The following is a 22,712-nucleotide window of genomic DNA, read 5'->3' as shown; positions in this document are numbered from 1 at the left end:
AATGTTTTATTTTTAAATCAGTATATCAATGTATGACTTTGGTTGCCTCAATGACACATCAGTGAATTACCACAAATAATTGCATCATAGCAAATCTATGCGCATCAGTGATGCATCCTATGGGTTTGAAGGGCACATTGTTACTAACTAATAAAAACATATTGTATAGTAGTATTTTAGTTTTTGACTTACTTTCACAGCTTCATCTTCAACATACTCCACAAAACCTGAATCTTTATGTAATTGTGCTTGTCCAGCGGTGGCAATATACAAATATATAAACAGCCAGTATACACACAGTACAGCCACAAATAGGAATGTCTGTAACACAATACATTTTATGTTTTATATTTTTCTATAATTACTTTGATAATTTTTTGACTAAATGGACTATTTGATACAGATTTTGATCAAAATATGAAAAATATTATGTGGGTTTAATTTGTGAATTAATGTTGAAAAAAGTTTACAAATTTAAATTTGTAATCAGTATTATTTTTTAAGTTTAATTATCAACATAATATCTTGGAATTATAATTTTTATTAGGGACAGATATCAGATATAAATGGCTGCTGAAGTCTCATGTGACTTATTTTTACAACTTAGATAATGTTTGATTCACTTCTATCATTATGTACACTGATCATGGTTACCATGGTAATTGAAACAATAGATGCAATGATGGCAGAAAATGAAACACTGTTTGGGAGGACCAAAATAAGTCATATGACACTTGACAAGATTTTGGTAGCCATTTGTATTTAAGGTCTGTTCCTAATAAGGTTAAATGTTGTTTGATATCACTAAATTATAACATGCATAACTTATGTTAAAAGATTCTACAGCTATATATAACTGCTCAAGAAAAACTACAATGTATAGTCGCATTATATGAATATGAGGGTGCTGTATTTGCCAAAGTCAAAGTTTTGTCTTGTCGCAAAATAAGCGTGCATAATAAATTGTTTCCATGGGAATGAAAATTTATTTGAAAATTAATGCATCAATAGTAAACTTACCCATACTGGTTGTATTAACAAGAATGGCATAGACGCTATCGCTTTACCAGCCTCTTTGAACAAGGTAACTACCAGTGATATCCTCTTCCTCATTACCAATAATATTAATAACAATATCAACTACAACAAAAATAATAAAATTAAAATAAATACTCAAAAACGCAAAATTTTGCTAGAAATAGATCTATCTGTATTTATCACACTTTGTTCACTCTGTGCTCATGATTCTCCAACTATTGCCAGTGAGGGCAGCATATGCAAAATAAAATTGTAATTGAATAAACAATAACCATTCCAGAAAATAATGAAAATCACTTCATCTTTAAGAGAACATATCATGTCAATCAGTGCCTTCCATGCATATACTCACAGTTACTCCAGAAGCTACGCCAGCGTAGATCAACAGTGTCTTGACATTATCTTCATCTTCATCCATTCGTACTGTCAGTGAAAATGGATTACCTAATTAGTATTTTGGTCATGTGACTAGTGACATTTTCGTGACATAGCTAATGATTAATCACATGACATATTAGTCATGTGACTGGCCTGGCAGGCAAAGTTATGTTAAAACGACTTCAGGAAAGGATATAGGAACCCGGACATATCAGTGCTTTAATGAGGTAATTAGATATGTATATTTTAAGAAAATAATATTAACCTTGCATTCATTTGCCAAAAAATGAAAGGAATTTAATGTTGGATCATACAACACCCCCCTCAATACTCACGTTCTGTTGACATGTTATCTAGCTCTGTTTTAGAACTATACCAGAGGTACCATAAATAGGCTGTACCCCCTAGGCTACCAATTATGAACACAAATACAGTGATATAGATTATAACAGCAGCAAAGAATCTCATGATTATGGTGATTACCACTGCAAGTCCTGAAAATATTAAAATTGGAAAATATTAAAGTTTTTATTTTTCATATTTGTCCTATAACAAGCACATCTCCAGTAGAGGTGCTTTAAAGTTAATATCCACCAATCTCACTGTGATTTGGTAGTCATAGTAACACATTTGGTTTGATGTAGGTCCCATGTGGATATACATGTTTGTGTACATGTAATTCAAAAGTTTGTTACAACTGCTAACTATGAAGGATTATGTACGGAATTCTGATTTTGCCACATAAAAAATAAAATTCTTTGTCCGCAAAATGTTTCTTAAATGGAGCATTGTCAGAATGGATTTTTTTTTTGGTAAAATATATTTGATGGCACCCACATGTGTCAAGTTTAATCAATTCATCAGTATAGTGGGCTATGTAGTAACGAGATAGGTAAAAATAAAGTTCAACTCATTTTGGGTGGTGCACACGCTGACCAGAAATTTTTTTTTTAGGTCTCAGTAAATGTAATATTATTTCACACTGTTAGAACTGGTATTCTGTGAACCACTTATATTTCTTGAGAGACAATTTTTAGCAAATCATTGAAAATTGCAACATTTTGTAGCTGTGAAAATTTCTCCGGGGAATATCAGAGACTTTCACAAAATGTTGTCTTTATGAATGTACAAAATGTTTTCTGTTTACTCACCAACTGAGATGGCACACAAGTAAAGAATCTCATGCCATGATTTTTCAATATCACTGAAAATTTTCTAGATGAAATAAAAAAACAATTCTTTATAATTATATGTATTTAGTGACTATATAATATTTATTTAAGAATAATAAAAAAATGACAAAGCAAAGCAATCATAAAATCATCTTACCCTGAGTAAATCAGCATTGAATATCGTACTGAATGTATCCGTAACGCTTTCCAGAAAATTTAGCGGGAAACATCGATTTAAGATAACGGTCCTGAAAAACATCAAATATTATCAGTATAATCACATTAACTGTGAATAATTGAATTCTCAAATCATAAAAAAAAAATGTTACCCTTGGTAGAAGTAAATTTATTGTACAACATACTCTTCCTCAGCAACAACAAAGATGGAGATGGAAGTAACAACATGTAGCCGCTTAATGCGACTGTGAATATGATGTGGTATGAAATTTGAACTGTTGTTTAAAATATTAAACAGTAAAGAGTTCCAGAGTTTGGAAGCAACATTCATTGTATGTTTCACAGAATTCACTTTTGTGGAATATTTTGAAGTACAAATTTGATGAGATTTCAATTAGAAGCAAACTGCTTTTATTGTATGCTGTTTCATTAAATATGCAACTTTCATAATCATGTACAATGATATGTGGTGAAGATATCAGTTCATTCACACCCTTGAAATGTAAAAATAGTGTGAATTCTTCAATTCTCAGATTTTCATGTTTATATCAATGCAGCAGTTTCTGCAATATGTTTATAAAAAGTTTCTTTTTTTACATTTTAAAGGATGGTATTCGATATATGCATGTGAATGTTTTCCTGTCATCCCATCAAACATGTTTGGGCCAGCCCAGTGCAAAATGTTTTGATAATTTGTTATTTATTAACTCCAACTCAATGAAAGCAATTTTTAAATACACGTATACAGCAATTCAACACATATAGATAGAGGTGTAAGTCATTATACTATTAAACAATTCACACACAATTGGTTGTGATTGGATTTCATTGGGACAAGAAGCATTTTTCAGGCCAAAGGTTAACCCAACTTTTTTAATTCTAACTGCTCCACCTTCATACCATAATAATACTAGTATTCAATGTTTCAGTACCCTAAAATGTTAGTTCTATGTTAACATTATTATGAACTTGATAACATTAGAATGGACAAACTTAGAAAGAATGAATCAGTAATTCACAAAATACACTGAACATGTCGCTGAGTTTGAATTGGATGTTTAGTAGTGCATTTCAATTACTTTAACCAATCCAATCAGTAGTTTAAAAACAAAGGCAATACAGTATAGCCACAAGATGGCGCACTACTCACTGGTTTGTTATCGGCCATTCAGGGCACTGAGCAACAGGACCAGTTGATGCAGAACCATAATCTTCAACGTCTACGTCATAATCGCACAGAGTGATGTTAGTTTCAATGGCATAGTCTTCCAGTGATTGAAATATCACACCTTCAGGACATTTTTTGACACACAACATCTTGCTTTCTGTAGTGGGGTCCACAATAGCAGAAACATCAAAATAAAACAAAAACCTTGAAACAGAAAACAGCAATTTGAAATTAATGGTGAGCAATTTTTGACATTAAAAGTATATGTACCACTAATAGTAGTGTTGTTACTTGTATTGCATAGTAACCACTGTGATCAGAGTATTGTTACTTGTACATTGGTATAGAGTACATACCAATGTGATTGAAATAATTTAAGCTTTTTTTTTATTTTATCTTTTAAATAAGTATTTGAATTTTTAATCTTTATGCATTTTATTTATTAGTAGTACTGGTGTTTTTTTATGAAAATTTGTAAAAATAAATAATTAAATACAAATCTAAAAAAAAAGAAATTTAATAAAAAGAACCGATCTAGGGTCTTATTTAATTAGACACATTTCATGTAAATCACACACGAATTGACCAGGTGAAAGTAACAACTGTAGTTTGATGTGACGTTTTTAGATACTTGTATCGTAAATCTCTGAAAAACGACCACGGATAGGAACAATGTGTACCTTTTGACATTTTCAGACATCAAAAGAATTGTATTTGTTCATTTCACTATGATTTCGACTACATATAATGTTTAAACCACTTCAAGGGATTTTTTAATTTTGTTTCCAATTTTTGGAAGAATTTGATTGATCTCCACTAAAAGCTGGTACGTAGCATGTACGTGTATGAATTATACATCTGATCGCCTGGGTGTCCAATAAAATCAACCATGGGGTTTGTGCCAAACAATATTGCTAGAACGGCAAGATGGTATTGGCATTGACTTACGGTCTGTCTCTCATGTCCATACCAGATAAGGTGACGTTATCGATTGGTTTGTTTTTACTTCCACATACATTGCCATAACTGTCCGCGCCGAAGATCAGACGTTCTGGTTGACCGTCTCTGATGGCAACATAGGCGATGTAACCCTGTGAGGTGAATACAAAAAAGGTACAGATGAAGTGACTTTTTTTGTTGTCAATATCTTACAAATTATTCTCAAGGCTTCGATCGTTCATTGTTACTAAAGATACAAATAAAAAGTTGGCTGTATTAGTTGATATTTCGATATAAATATAGTACTTATTAATATTAAATCATACTTACCATCCCACCCCAAAAAGCAAGAAATATGATGAGACAGATGACATCACGACAACTCCTCTTGCTCACGGGACCATCAAAATCCTTATCAGACTGCTCCTGTTAAAATGTTTAAAAACACTGTGTCATATATTGTACAACTGTGATCGATTTTAGCCTGATTACTAAAATGGTGAGGGCGTGGTCCAGTGGCGTGAACATCGTATGAAATACAGAATGTATTAATCCTAGTGTGGTACCTAATGGTATAACGAAGGTGTGTGGCATAAATGGCATATGAGGTTGGGGCAGCATTGTATATTTGACATACAAGCGAACAACGTTGTGATAATAAGTGGCCGTTTAAAATCACGCCCTCTATGACCAACCGTTCACCAAAGCGGCTACTTACGTTGTTCTCTGCAAGTTGTTTTCGTAAAATCGTGTCTATTCGCGCTTCGTGTTCGGGGTCCCGTTTCCTGCAATCCATAATTGTATTTACACCGTAATTTGGTGGATGTGTTCGTAGTTTTATGAACCATTGTATTATATTTGATGAATAATTACCGACGTGTAGTCTGACGCGATAAAAACAAAGGAAATCTACTCGCACAAGATGACGAACAACGTAGGCGCAGTGACGGAATAATGGTTTGCGCGTCTTGTTTCAGAACAATGTCCGAACGCGGAAACGCATGACGTAACGAATTACTGTGTTCAGGGATATTCATTGCGCTTTATTTGCATAAACTATATATATATATACCTTACCGGACACAGTTATTGGTCGATTTTTTAGCTTTTAATTAATAAACTTTGAATTGAGCTGATTATAATAAACATCCGGAAATTAACTCATAACATAGAAAGTAAAACTCAGACTTACATAGTAATTAGTAATTACACTGAATAAATGCCAAAGTAAATACTAATTACTATGTAAGTAAGTAAGCACGCGTACATCATGACTCAGTCGACACTTATGTATGTACTACCCTGGGTGAACAAACCAAATCACCTAGCTAAATGTTACGGCGACTACCGAACACACTGTAAAACCCGTCCACAGCGAGTGACACACGCCGTGGAGACATTGAGACATTATAGTAATAATATTCAAATCCCGTGATAAATTGATAAGAATAAAGAGATTAATGTATTTCGCTGGCACATTGTAATCAATAATCGAAAGTAAAAATAGCTGGAATTAAAGCTCGAATTGATATTACATAACATGAAACTGGAAATAACAGATATTTTGACGATATGGTGCACTGTGAATATCTTTTGTTTAGAAAACAATGGCTATTCTAATTAATAATCGCAACACGTTGTACACACAGCATTGTATTACATCGATATTGATGGGAAATAAAACACGTCTTGCAGAACACGGCATTACAAGCAAAGCCTAATATAAGATAACAAACAAACTCAAATTATGTAGATGGTGGAGTGTGGACATTGTGGTAATCTCGCAACATTATAGAATAGTATAGAAATTTCAATTTTTTATTTTAATTATTCCATAAACGTGTTGCTGTTTTGCTATACACACATAACCTAATCTAAAAAAAATACGACAAGTTTGTTTATTCAATATACATATTTCACAGGAATACACTAATTGCTAGTGTTTAAAGCCCCGGTTCACACGTCACGCCACATATGTAATGTGCGAGCCATTGAAGTTTGCGTTAAAACAAGTGTACATTTTCATGTAATTAATTGATACACGTGCACCTGTACAAGGGTAATAACACGTGCCATATGTATCTACCAAATCAATCATGTCACGGGATGAATCTGGACAACATTACGATGATAAATAACTAACAACATACTGCTAGTTGAATACTGTTTTTCTCGTACGTGACAATATATCAAATAACATGGCATCGGTCGAAAATATGACAAGCCGAATACACAAATTACAGTCGTCGCAACACGTTCAATGGGTCCATTGACCGACTTATGATTGACTTGTACAACGCGTGTAAAATACTTTCGAAGCGCGGTGGACGGCGACTGAATCGAGATCAAGTTATGTCAACAAGTGAGTAACACTGAAACATACAACAGGGCACAGTCCCTCTATCACTGTGAACAGGGTGAACTCTGTACTGTGTCGTGTAAGCATTAATTGCTGTGCTCCCTACGAGTTTGAATTGTGGCAATAACGTACACCAACCAATAAAAGTACAATATGTCACGAATTACTATCATATTGGTTTACATTTCCTCAAAGGTCTATACTTTGTTATATTACAACTAACTAAGACAGAACTTGTTCTCACGTAAAATACAATACAGACAAGTAGAGAGGATTGCCGTGTTGGTTATCTCCCTGTTATATTTCACGCAGACACTGGAATTGCGCCATTGATTTCTGTCACACTATTATACAACACATTCGGGATTGATATGCATCTTTCTTTTAGGGGTTGTTTTATTCATTTTTTCTATTAATATTCTGTTTTTGTAGATTGTTATTCTTTCCTTATTAGTGTATTAATACTGTATACTTTTACTATTATCTGTAACCATTGCCACTCCCTCCGGGGAGTGAGTGTTAATAAATAGATTAAAATTAATCAGGTTAATCTGAGTAATTGTTGTTATAATCCTCAATATATTCACCATGATGCAACTCAACTCGAATTCTCCATGGGGTTGTAAAGTTACAATATAGTAAAAATAAAGTATGATTCCAGTAATTATGTAATGCAGCACGAAAATACAAACTCATGACAGTAAAGTAACTGCGGTAACTGCAAGCAGATATGGGGCTCTAAAACGATGTAAATGAAAAACACAATTGTCTCATTTCGCGGTATCCCCGGCATATGGTACACTCGTCCGTGCAATTGACAGTATATAATCCATATTACGTCATGGTCTCACTGGACTTATTCTGTAGCCATGGAACGCATTTTCGATGTCAAGTATCATGAGTATATATCGAACAATAACCGCCACTTTCTATTTGAACAACCATGTTTAAACTCAGTTTAATTATGTACAAAAATAGAGCTTTTTATACCCAAACATGAGTGGAGTTTGGGCTTGAAACTGTGACTGTCATGTTTTTATAGTGGATATTCTGGAAATTATTATTTGTCTTACTCCACCCCATGTTTACTCTCACGTGACCTTCTCAGTACTGATTAACGGTTGATCACAAACCGGGTACTGATATACATTACGATATCTATATCGGGAGACTAATAATAATCCGATATATGGACAATTCGATATTAAAATGGTGGACAGATTAAAGGTATATTTGTATGGATTCCAATGCAAAACGATAGTCACAACATTCAAGAAAACAAAATCACAATATATTAATGTACGATATACGCTTCATTATATATACTCGTGGTATTGTCCAGTACCAAGCACTGCGGAAGAACGGTAAACTAGAACTTGACATATCCAATATATTAGCTTATTCAATATATAATATGGTGGTCATTTTCATGCTGATAATATTAATAAATGATCAGATATTCTTGTTTTTTATCATCAAACGTTATGTAATGAGAAATTAATGTAAACGTTGATGTTAGTTAAATGTCCAAATTTCCGATGTGTCAATGGCTGGGTGCGACGTGACCCGCTGTACAGTTTCGTGACTCCCCACGCCGTACTAAATTACTTGTACAGTATAACGATATATAAAATCTTGCTTACCTGGTGAAATGGTTCTACCCTATTAGACCTACCGCCACAGCAACCCATTGCATCTATAGTTATATTAACACCATATAACAAACACTGCAATAAAATTAATAAATAAATAAATAACAATAATGATTATAATTATAATCACCAACCTTTTTTGATGACTTCCCGTCATACGTTTTGTCATATTCCTTAAGGATGGGTTGTTTTTCGTCGTCGGACATTTCAACAGGAGTATGTTAATATATTCCTGGTTGTAATAGCTGTGTTTTACAACGACCAGGAGTCCATGCACTCATAGGGTGTGCCTGACGGTTAGATGGGCCAGTTCGGACAGTGATGCTATAGACAACAGTCCCATACGGATGAGAATTGTATACCAGCTGCTATATACACCTTACTAAAGCATCTGTAATGCCAACCGTTTAGTGGGTGTACCATTTGGTTTGTTTTTATCTATTTTAAGCTCAATTTTAAGCCATTAAGTAGAAATACGCCCTCTGTGGTAGTATATTGCTTTCATGCCGTGCTGGTAATACGAACCATCATCACTGGAGAGTTATTAATTCACTGGACCCAAGCATTGTCCATCACTGGTGAGTTAATATCTCACTGAACCCAAGCATTGTCCATCACTGGTGAGTTATTATCTCACTGGACCCAAGCATTGTCCATCACTGGTGAGTTATTATCTCACTGGACCCAAGCATTGTCCATCACTGGTGAGTTATTATCTCACTGGACCCAGGCATTGTCCATCACTGGTAAGTTATTATCTCACTGGACCCAAGCATTGTCCATCACTTGTGAGTTATTATCTCACTGGACTCAACACTGTCCATCACTGGTGAGTTATTATCTCACTGGACCCAAGCATTGTCCATCACTGGTGAGATATTATCTCACTGGACTCAACATTGTCCATCACTGGTGAGTTATTATCTCATTGGACCCAAGCATTGTCCATCACTGGTGAGTTATTATCTCACTGGACCCAAGCATTGTCCATCACTGGTGAGTTATTATCTCACTGGACCCAGGCATTGTCCATCACTGGTAAGTTATTATCTCACTGGACCCAAGCATTGTCCATCACTTGTGAGTTATTATCTCACTGGACCCAAACATTGTACATCACTGGTGAGTTATTATCTCACTGGACCCAAGCATTGACCATTACTGGTGAGTTATTATCTCACTGGACCCAAACATTGCCCGTCACTGGTGAGTTATTATCTCATTGGGCCCAAACATTGACCATCACTGGTGAGTTATTATCTCACTGGACCCAAGCAATGACCATCACTGGTGAGTTATTATCTCACTGGACCCAAACATTGCCCGTCACTGGTGAGTTATTATCTCACTGGGCCCAAACATTGACCATCACTTGTGAGTTATTATCTCACTGGACCCAAACATTGCCCGTCACTGGTGAGTTATTATCTCAATGGACCCAGACATTGACCATCACTGGTGAGTTATTATCTCACTGGACCCAAGCATTGACCATCACTGGTGAGTTATTATCTCACTGGACCCAATCATTGTCCATCACTGGTGAGTTATTATCTCATTGGACCCAAACATTGACCATCACTGGTGAGTTATTATCTCACTGGATTCACGCACGCATTGTCCATCACTTGTGAGTTATTATCTCACTGGACCCAAGCATTGTCCATCACTTGTGAGTTATTATCTCACTGGACCCAAACATTGACCATCACTGGTGAGTTATTTATTATCTCACTGGACCCACGCATTGTCCATCACTTGTGAGTTATTATCTCACTGGACCCAAACATTGACCATCACTGGTGAGTTATTTATTATCTCACTGGACCCACGCATTGTCCATCACTTGTGAGTTATTATCTCACTGGACCCAAGCATTGACCATCACTGGTGAGTTATTATCTCACTGGACCCAAGCATTGTCCATCACTGGTGAGTTATTATCTCATTGGACCCAAGCATTGTCCATCACTTGTGAGTTATCTCACTGGACCCAAGCATTGTCCATCACTTGTGAGTTATTATCTCACTGGACCCAAACATTGACCATCACTGGTGAGTTATTATCTCATTGGGCCCAAACATTGCCCGTCACTGATGAGTTATTATCTCACTGGACCCAATCATTGTCCATCACTGGTGAGTTATTATCTCATTGGACCCAAACATTGACCATCACTGGTGAGTTATTATCTCACTGGATCCACGCATTGTCCATCACTTGTGAGTTATTATCTCACTGGACCCAAGCATTGTCCATCATTGGTGAGTTATTATCTCACTGGACCCAAACATTGTCCATCACTTGTGAGTTATTATCTCACTGGACCCAAGCATTGTCCATCACTTGTGAGTTATTATCTCACTGGACCCAAACATTGACCATCACTGGTGAGTTATTATCTCATTGGGCCCAAACATTTACCATCACTGGTGAGTTATTATCTCACTGGACCCAAGCATTGACCATCACTGGTGAGTTATTATCTCACTGGACCCAATCATTGTCCATCACTGGTGAGTTATTATCTCATTGGACCCAAACATTGACCATCACTGGTGAGTTATTATCTCACTGGATCCACGCATTGTCCATCACTTGTGAGTTATTATCTCACTGGACCCAAGCATTGTCCATCACTTGTGAGTTATTATCTCACTGGACCCAAACATTGTCCATCACTTGTGAGTTATTATCTCACTGGACCCAAGCATTGTCCATCACTTGTGAGTTATTATCTCACTGGACCCAAACATTGACCAACACTGGTGAGTTATTATCTCACTGGACCCACGCATTGTCCATCACTTGTGAGTTATTATCTCACTGGACCCAAGCATTGTCAATCACTGGTGAGTTATTATCTCACTGGATCCAAGCCTTGTCAATCACTGGTGAGCTATTATCTCACTGGACCCAAGCATTGTCCGTCACTGGTGAGTTATTATCTCACTGGACCCAAGCATTGTCAATCACTGGTGAGTTATTATCTCACTGGACCCAAGCATTGTCCATCATTGGTGAGTTATTATCTCATTGGACCCAAGCAATTTCAATCACTGGTGAGTTATTATCTCACTGGACCCAAGCATTGTCCATTACTGGTGAGTTATTATCTCACTGCACCCTAGCATTGTCCATCACTGGTGAGTTATTATCTCACTGGACCCAAGCATTGTTCATCACTTGTGAGTTATTATCTCACTGGACCCAAGCTTTGTCCATCATTTGTAAGTTATTATCTCACTGGACCCAAGCATTGTCCATCACTGGTGAGATATTATCTTACTGGACCCAAGCATAGTCCATCACTGGTGAGTTATTATCTCACTGGACCCAAACATTAACCATCACTGGTGAGTTATTATCTCACTGGATCCACGCATTGTCCATCACTTGTGAGTTATTATCTCACTGGACCCAAGCATTGTCCATCACTTGTGAGTTATTATCTCACTGGACCCTAACATTGTCCATCACTTGTGAGTTATTATCTCACTGGACCCAAGCATTGTCCATCACTTGTGAGTTATTATCTCACTGGACCCAAACATTGACCATCACTGGTGAGTTATTATCTCATTGGGCCCAAACATTTACCATCACTGGTGAGTTATTATCTCACTGGACCCAAGCATTGACCATCACTGGTGAGTTATTATCTCACTGGACCCAATCATTGTCCATCACTGGTGAGTTACTATCTCATTGGACCCAAACATTGACCATCACTGGTGAGTTATTATCTCACTGGATCCACGCATTGTCCATCACTTGTGAGTTATTATCTCACTGGACCCAAGCATTGTCCATCACTTGTGAGTTATTATCTCACTGGACCCAAACATTGTCCATCACTTGTGAGTTATTATCTCACTGGACCCTAGCATTGTCCATCACTTGTGAGTTATCTCACTGGACCCAAACATTGACCAACACTGGTGAGTTATTATCTCACTGGACCCAGCATTGTCCATCACTTGTGAGTTATTATCTCACTGGACCCAAGCATTGTCAATCACTGGTGAGTTATTATCTCACTGGACCCAAGCATTGTCCATCACTGGTGAGATATTATCTTACTGGACCCAAGCATAGTCCATCACTGGTGAGTTATTATCTCACTGGACCCAAACATTAACCATCACTGGTGAGTTATTATCTCACTGGATCCACGCATTGTCCATCACTTGTGAGTTATTATCTCACTGGACCCAAGCATTGTCCATCACTTGTGAGTTATTATCTCACTGGACCCTAACATTGTCCATCACTTGTGAGTTATTATCTCACTGGACCCAAGCATTGTCCATCACTTGTGAGTTATTATCTCACTGGACCCAAACATTGACCATCACTGGTGAGTTATTATCTCATTGGGCCCAAACATTTACCATCACTGGTGAGTTATTATCTCACTGGACCCAAGCATTGACCATCACTGGTGAGTTATTATCTCACTGGACCCAATCATTGTCCATCACTGGTGAGTTACTATCTCATTGGACCCAAACATTGACCATCACTGGTGAGTTATTATCTCACTGGATCCACGCATTGTCCATCACTTGTGAGTTATTATCTCACTGGACCCAAGCATTGTCCATCACTTGTGAGTTATTATCTCACTGGACCCAAACATTGTCCATCACTTGTGAGTTATTATCTCACTGGACCCTAGCATTGTCCATCACTTGTGAGTTATCTCACTGGACCCAAACATTGACCAACACTGGTGAGTTATTATCTCACTGGACCCACGCATTGTCCATCACTTGTGAGTTATTATCTCACTGGACCCAAGCATTGTCAATCACTGGTGAGTTATTATCTCACTGGATCCAAGCCTTGTCAATCACTGGTGAGCTATTATCTCACTGGACCCAAGCATTGTCCGTCACTGGTGAGTTATTATCTCATTGGACCCAAGCATTGTCAATCACTGGTGAGTTATTATCTCACTGGACCCAAGCATTGTCCATCATTGGTGAGTTATTATCTCATTGGACCCAAGCAATTTCAATCACTGGTGAGTTATTATCTCACTGGACCCAAGCATTGTCCATTACTGGTGAGTTATTATCTCACTGCACCCTAGCATTGTCCATCACTGGTGAGTTATTATCTCACTGGACCCAAGCATTGTTCATCACTTGTGAGTTATTATCTCACTGGACCCAAGCTTTGTCCATCACTGGTGAGTTATTATCTCACTGGACCCAAGCATTGTCCATCACTGGTGAGTTATTATCTCACTGGACCCAAGCATTGTCCATCACTTGTGAGTTATTATCTCACTGGACCCAAGCATTGTCCATCACTTGTGAGTTATTATCTCACTGGACCCAAGCATTGTCCATTACTGGTGAGTTATTATCTCACTGCACCCAAGCATTGTCCATCACTGGTGAGTTATTATCTCACTGGACCCAAGCATTGTCCATCACTGGTGAGATATTATCTTACTGGACCCAAGCATAGTCCATCACTGGTGAGTTATTATCTCACTGCACCCAAGCATTGTCCATCACTGGTGAGTTATTATTTCACTGCACCCAAGCATTGTCCATCACTGGTGAGATATTATCTTACTGTACCCAAGCATTGTCCATCACTGGTGAGTTATTATCTCACTGCACCCAAGCATTGTCCATCACTGGTGAGTTATTATCTCACTGGACCAAAGCATTGTCCATCACTGGTGAGATATTATCTCATTGGACCCAAGCATAGTCCATCACTGGTGAGATATTATCTCACTGGACCCAAGCATTGTCAATCACTGGTGAGTTATTATCTCACTGGACCCACGCATTTTCAATCACTGGTGAGTTATTAATTCACTGGACCCAAGCATTGTCCATCACTTGTGAGTTATTATCTCACTGGACCCAAGCATTGTCCGTCACTGGTGAGTTATTATCTCACTGGACCCAAGCATTGTCCATCACTGGTGAGATATTATCTCATTGGACCCAAGCATAGTCCATCACTGGTGAGATATTATCTCACTGGACCCAAGCATTGTCAATCACTGGTGAGTTATTAATTCACTGGACCCAAGCATTGTCCATCACTTGTGAGTTATTATCTCACTGGACCCAAGCATTGTCCATCACTTGTGAGTTATTATCTCACTGGACCCAAACATTGACCATCACTGGTGAGTTATTATCTCATTGGGCCCAAACATTGCCCGTCACTGATGAGTTATTATCTCACTGGACCCAATCATTGTCCATCACTGGTGAGTTATTATCTCATTGGACCCAAACATTGACCATCACTGGTGAGTTATTATCTCACTGGATCCACGCATTGTCCATCACTTGTGAGTTATTATCTCACTGGACCCAAGCATTGTCCATCATTGGTGAGTTATTATCTCACTGGACCCAAACATTGTCCATCACTTGTGAGTTATTATCTCACTGGACCCAAGCATTGTCCATCACTTGTGAGTTATTATCTCACTGGACCCAAACATTGACCATCACTGGTGAGTTATTATCTCATTGGGCCCAAACATTTACCATCACTGGTGAGTTATTATCTCACTGGACCCAAGCATTGACCATCACTGGTGAGTTATTATCTCACTGGACCCAAGCATTGACCATCACTGGTGAGTTATTATCTCACTGGACCCAATCATTGTCCATCACTGGTGAGTTATTATCTCATTGGACCCAAACATTGACCATCACTGGTGAGTTATTATCTCACTGGATCCACGCATTGTCCATCACTTGTGAGTTATTATCTCACTGGACCCAAGCATTGTCCATCACTTGTGAGTTATTATCTCACTGGACCCAAACATTGTCCATCACTTGTGAGTTATTATCTCACTGGACCCAAGCATTGTCCATCACTTGTGAGTTATTATCTCACTGGACCCAAACATTGACCAACACTGGTGAGTTATTATCTCACTGGACCCACGCATTGTCCATCACTTGTGAGTTATTATCTCACTGGACCCAAGCATTGTCAATCACTGGTGAGTTATTATCTCACTGGATCCAAGCCTTGTCAATCACTGGTGAGCTATTATCTCACTGGACCCAAGCATTGTCCGTCACTGGTGAGTTATTATCTCACTGGACCCAAGCATTGTCAATCACTGGTGAGTTATTATCTCACTGGACCCAAGCATTGTCCATCATTGGTGAGTTATTATCTCATTGGACCCAAGCAATTTCAATCACTGGTGAGTTATTATCTCACTGGACCCAAGCATTGTCCATTACTGGTGAGTTATTATCTCACTGCACCCTAGCATTGTCCATCACTGGTGAGTTATTATCTCACTGGACCCAAGCATTGTTCATCACTTGTGAGTTATTATCTCACTGGACCCAAGCTTTGTCCATCACTGGTGAGTTATTATCTCACTGGACCCAAGCATTGTCCATCACTGGTGAGTTATTATCTCACTGGACCCAAGCATTGTCCATCACTTGTAAGTTATTATCTCACTGGACCCAAGCATTGTCCATCACTGGTGAGATATTATCTTACTGGACCCAAGCATAGTCCATCACTGGTGAGTTATTATCTCACTGGACCCAAACATTAACCATCACTGGTGAGTTATTATCTCACTGGATCCACGCATTGTCCATCACTTGTGAGTTATTATCTCACTGGACCCAAGCATTGTCCATCACTTGTGAGTTATTATCTCACTGGACCCTAACATTGTCCATCACTTGTGAGTTATTATCTCACTGGACCCAAGCATTGTCCATCACTTGTGAGTTATTATCTCACTGGACCCAAACATTGACCATCACTGGTGAGTTATTATCTCACTGGATCCACGCATTGTCCATCACTTGTGAGTTACTATCTCATTGGACCCAAACATTGACCATCACTGGTGAGTTATTATCTCACTGGATCCACGCATTGTCCATCACTTGTGAGTTATTATCTCACTGGACCCAAGCATTGTCCATCACTTGTGAGTTATTATCTCACTGGACCCAAACATTGTCCATCACTTGTGAGTTATTATCTCACTGGACCCTAGCATTGTCCATCACTTGTGAGTTATCTCACTGGACCCAAACATTGACCAACACTGGTGAGTTATTATCTCACTGGACCCACGCATTGTCCATCACTTGTGAGTTATTATCTCACTGGACCCAAGCATTGTCAATCACTGGTGAGTTATTATCTCACTGGATCCAAGCCTTGTCAATCACTGGTGAGCTATTATCTCACTGGACCCAAGCATTGTCCGTCACTGGTGAGTTATTATCTCATTGGACCCAAGCATTGTCAATCACTGGTGAGTTATTATCTCACTGGACCCAAGCATTGTCCATCATTGGTGAGTTATTATCTCATTGGACCCAAGCAATTTCAATCACTGGTGAGTTATTATCTCACTGGACCCAAGCATTGTCCATTACTGGTGAGTTATTATCTCACTGCACCCTAGCATTGTCCATCACTGGTGAGTTATTATCTCACTGGACCCAAGCATTGTTCATCACTTGTGAGTTATTATCTCACTGGACCCAAGCTTTGTCCATCACTGGTGAGTTATTATCTCACTGGACCCAAGCATTGTCCATCACTGGTGAGTTATTATCTCACTGGACCCAAGCATTGTCCATCACTTGTGAGTTATTATCTCACTGGACCCAAGCATTGTCCATCACTTGTGAGTTATTATCTCACTGGACCCAAGCATTGTCCATTACTGGTGAGTTATTATCTCACTGCACCCAAGCATTGTCCATCACTGGTGAGTTATTATCTCACTGGACCCAAGCATTGTCCATCACTGGTGAGATATTATCTTACTGGACCCAAGCATAGTCCATCACTGGTGAGTTATTATCTCACTGCACCCAAGCATTGTCCATCACTGGTGAGTTATTATTTCACTGCACCCAAGCATTGTCCATCACTGGTGAGATATTATCTTACTGTACCCAAGCATTGTCCATCACTGGTGAGTTATTATCTCACTGCACCCAAGCATTGTCCATTACTGGTGAGTTATTATCTCACTGGACCAAAGCATTGTCCATCACTGGTGAGATATTATCTCATTGGACCCAAGTATAGTCCATCACTGGTGAGATATTATCTCACTGGACCCAAGCATTGTCAATCACTGGTGAGTTATTATCTCACTGGACCCACGCATTTTCAATCACTGGTGAGTTATTAATTCACTGGACCCAAGCATTGTCCATCACTTGTGAGTTATTATCTCACTGGACCCAAGCATTGTCCGTCACTGGTGAGTTATTATCTCACTGGACCCAAGCATTGTCCATCACTGGTGAGATATTATCTCATTGGACCCAAGCATAGTCCATCACTGGTGAGATATTATCTCACTGGACCCAAGCATTGTCAATCACTGGTGAGTTATTAATTCACTGGACCCAAGCATTGTCCATCACTTGTGAGTTATTATCTCACTGGACCCAAGCATTGTCCATCACTGGTGAGTTATTATCTCACTGGACCCAAGCATTGTCCATCACTGGTGAGTTATTATCTCACTGGACCCAAACATTGACCATCACTGGTGAGTTATTATCTCACTGGACCCAAGCATTGTCCATCACTGGTGAGTTATTATCTCACTGGATCCACGCATTGTCCATCACTGGTGAGTTATTATCTCACTGGACCCAAGCATTGTCCGTCACTGGTGAGTTATTATCTCACTGGACCCAAGCATTGTCCATCATTGGTGAGTTATTATCTCACTGGACCCAAGCATTGTCCATCAATTGTGAGTTATTATCTCACTGGACCCAAACATTGACCATCATTGGTGAGTTAATATCTCACTGGACCCAAACATTGACCATCATTGGTGAGTTATTATCTCACTGGACCCAAGCATTGTCCATCACTGGTGAGATATTATCTCATTGGACCCAAGCATAGTCCATCACTGGTGAGATATTATCTCACTGGACCCAAGCATAGTCCATCACTTGTGAGTTATTATCTCACTGGACCCACGCATTGTCAATCACTGGTGAGTTATTAATTCACTGGACCCAAGCATTGTCCATCACTTGTGAGTTATTATCTCACTGGACCCAAGCATTGTCCATCACTGGTGAGTTATTATCTCACTGGACCCAAGCATTGTCCATCACTGGTGAGTTATTATCTCACTGGACTCAAACATTGACCATCACTGGTGAGTTATTATCTCACTGGATCCAAGCATTGTCCATCACTGGTGAGTTATTATCTCACTGGATCCACGCATTGTCCATCACTGGTGAGTTATTATCTCACTGGACCCAATCATTGTCCATCACTGGTGAGTTATTATCTCACTGGACCCAAGCATTGTCCATCATTGGTGAGTTATTATCTCACTGGACCCAAGCATTGTCCATCATTGGTGAGTTATTATCTCACTGGACCCAAGCATTGTCCATCACTTGTGAGTTATTATCTCACTGGACCCAAACATTGACCATCATTGGTGAGTTAATATCTCACTGGACCCAGGCATTGTCCATCATTGGTGAGTTATTATCTCACTGGACCCAAGCATTGTCCATCATTGGTGAGTTATTATCTCACTGGACCCAAGCATTGTCAATCACTGGTGAGTTATTATCTCACTGGACCCACGCATTTTCAATCACTGGTGAGTTATTAATTCACTGGACCCAAGCATTGTCCATCACTTGTGAGTTATTATCTCACTGGACCCAAGCATTGTCCGTCACTGGTGAGTTATTATCTCACTGGACCCAAGCATTGTCTATCACTGGTGAGATATTATCTCATTTGACCCAAGCATAGTCCATCACTGGTGAGATATTATCTCACTGGACCCAAGCATTGTCAATCACTGGTGAGTTATTAATTCACTGGACCCAAGCATTGTCCATCACTTGTGAGTTATTATCTCACTGGACCCAAGCATTGTCCATCACTGGTGAGTTATTATCTCACTGGACCCAAGCATTGTCCATCACTGGTGAGTTATTATCTCACTGGACCCAAACATTGACCATCACTGGTGAGTTATTATCTCACTGGACCCAAGCATTGTCCATCACTGGTGAGTTATTATCTCAGTGGATCCACGCATTGTCCATCACTGGTGAGTTATTATCTCACTGGACGCAAGCATTGTCCGTCACTGGTGAGTTATTATCTCACTGGATCCAAGCATTGTCCATCATTGGTGAGTTATTATCTCACTGGACCCAAGCATTGTCCATCAATTGTGAGTTATTATCTCACTGGACCCAAACATTGACCATCATTGGTGAGTTAATATCTCACTGGACCCAAACATTGACCATCATTGGTGAGTTATTATCTCACTGGACCCAAGCATTGTCCATCACTGGTGAGATATTATCTCATTGGACCCAAGCATAGTCCATCACTGGTGAGATATTATCTCACTGGACCCAAGCATAGTCCATCACTTGTGAGTTATTATCTCACTGGACCCAAGCATTGACCATCACTGGTGAGTTATTATCTCACTGGACCCAATCATTGTCCATCACTGGTGAGTTATTATCTCATTGGACCCAAACATTGACCATCACTGGTGAGTTATTATCTCACTGGATCCACGCATTGTCCATCACTTGTGAGTTATTATCTCACTGGACCCAAGCATTGTCCATCACTTGTGAGTTATTATCTCACTGGACCCAAACATTGTCCATCACTTGTGAGTTATTATCTCACTGGACCCAAGCATTGTCCATCACTTGTGAGTTATTATCTCACTGGACCCAAACATTGACCAACACTGGTGAGTTATTATCTCACTGGACCCACGCATTGTCCATCACTTGTGAGTTATTATCTCACTGGACCCAAGCATTGTCAATCACTGGTGAGTTATTATCTCACTGGATCCAAGCCTTGTCAATCACTGGTGAGCTATTATCTCACTGGACCCAAGCATTGTCCGTCACTGGTGAGTTATTATCTCACTGGACCCAAGCATTGTCAATCACTGGTGAGTTATTATCTCACTGGACCCAAGCATTGTCCATCATTGGTGAGTTATTATCTCATTGGACCCAAGCAATTTCAATCACTGGTGAGTTATTATCTCACTGGACCCAAGCATTGTCCATTACTGGTGAGTTATTATCTCACTGCACCCTAGCATTGTCCATCACTGGTGAGTTATTATCTCACTGGACCCAAGCATTGTTCATCACTTGTGAGTTATTATCTCACTGGACCCAAGCTTTGTCCATCACTGGTGAGTTATTATCTCACTGGACCCAAGCATTGTCCATCACTGGTGAGTTATTATCTCACTGGACCCAAGCATTGTCCATCACTTGTAAGTTATTATCTCACTGGACCCAAGCATTGTCCATCACTGGTGAGATATTATCTTACTGGACCCAAGCATAGTCCATCACTGGTGAGTTATTATCTCACTGGACCCAAACATTAACCATCACTGGTGAGTTATTATCTCACTGGATCCACGCATTGTCCATCACTTGTGAGTTATTATCTCACTGGACCCAAGCATTGTCCATCACTTGTGAGTTATTATCTCACTGGACCCTAACATTGTCCATCACTTGTGAGTTATTATCTCACTGGACCCAAGCATTGTCCATCACTTGTGAGTTATTATCTCACTGGACCCAAACATTGACCATCACTGGTGAGTTATTATCTCATTGGGCCCAAACATTTACCATCACTGGTGAGTTATTATCTCACTGGACCCAGGCATTGACCATCACTGGTGAGTTATTATCTCACTGGACCCAATCATTGTCCATCACTGGTGAGTTACTATCTCATTGGACCCAAACATTGACCATCACTGGTGAGTTATTATCTCACTGGATCCACGCATTGTCCATCACTTGTGAGTTATTATCTCACTGGACCCAAGCATTGTCCATCACTTGTGAGTTATTATCTCACTGGACCCAAACATTGTCCATCACTTGTGAGTTATTATCTCACTGGACCCTAGCATTGTCCATCACTTGTGAGTTATCTCACTGGACCCAAACATTGACCAACACTGGTGAGTTATTATCTCACTGGACCCACGCATTGTCCATCACTTGTGAGTTATTATCTCACTGGACCCAAGCATTGTCAATCACTGGTGAGTTATTATCTCACTGGATCCAAGCCTTGTCAATCACTGGTGAGCTATTATCTCACTGGACCCAAGCATTGTCCGTCACTGGTGAGTTATTATCTCATTGGACCCAAGCATTGTCAATCACTGGTGAGTTATTATCTCACTGGACCCAAGCATTGTCCATCATTGGTGAGTTATTATCTCATTGGACCCAAGCAATTTCAATCACTGGTGAGTTATTATCTCACTGGACCCAAGCATTGTCCATTACTGGTGAGTTATTATCTCACTGCACCCTAGCATTGTCCATCACTGGTGAGTTATTATCTCACTGGACCCAAGCATTGTTCATCACTTGTGAGTTATTATCTCACTGGACCCAAGCTTTGTCCATCACTGGTGAGTTATTATCTCACTGGACCCAAGCATTGTCCATCACTGGTGAGTTATTATCTCACTGGACCCAAGCATTGTCCATCACTTGTGAGTTATTATCTCACTGGACCCAAGCATTGTCCATCACTTGTGAGTTATTATCTCACTGGACCCAAGCATTGTCCATTACTGGTGAGTTATTATCTCACTGCACCCAAGCATTGTCCATCACTGGTGAGTTATTATCTCACTGGACCCAAGCATTGTCCATCACTGGTGAGATATTATCTTACTGGACCCAAGCATAGTCCATCACTGGTGAGTTATTATCTCACTGCACCCAAG

At 39.2% G+C, this 22,712-nt stretch overlaps 1 protein-coding gene across 1 annotated transcript in view; it reads right to left on the bottom strand.

Annotated features, from left to right (window-relative positions):
• Positions 1–22,712, bottom strand: part of LOC102804442 (choline transporter-like protein 1) — a 46,571-nt gene that overhangs the window by 16,009 nt on the left and 7,850 nt on the right. The window contains exons 2-11 of the mRNA XM_085493397.1: positions 8,875–8,958; positions 5,203–5,298; positions 4,882–5,024; positions 3,916–4,137; positions 2,746–2,836; positions 2,568–2,631; positions 1,752–1,910; positions 1,391–1,461; positions 1,021–1,140; positions 193–321 (exon numbers count right to left, since the gene is read on the bottom strand). Of these exons, the coding sequence (XP_085349523.1) occupies positions 193–321; positions 1,021–1,140; positions 1,391–1,461; positions 1,752–1,910; positions 2,568–2,631; positions 2,746–2,836; positions 3,916–4,137; positions 4,882–5,024; positions 5,203–5,298; positions 8,875–8,922 (1,143 nt within the window). The 5' untranslated portion in view covers positions 8,923–8,958. The remainder of the gene's footprint in view (positions 1–192; positions 322–1,020; positions 1,141–1,390; positions 1,462–1,751; positions 1,911–2,567; positions 2,632–2,745; positions 2,837–3,915; positions 4,138–4,881; positions 5,025–5,202; positions 5,299–8,874; positions 8,959–22,712) is intronic.

This window comes from Saccoglossus kowalevskii, chromosome 18 (genome assembly GCF_978046115.1).
Source record: "Saccoglossus kowalevskii chromosome 18, keSacKowa6.1, whole genome shotgun sequence".
In the NCBI taxonomy this organism is placed as follows: Eukaryota; Metazoa; Hemichordata; class Enteropneusta; family Harrimaniidae; genus Saccoglossus; species Saccoglossus kowalevskii.
The sequence above is the reverse complement of the archived record's forward strand: the minus strand, read 5'-3'. Positions and strand labels throughout refer to the sequence as shown.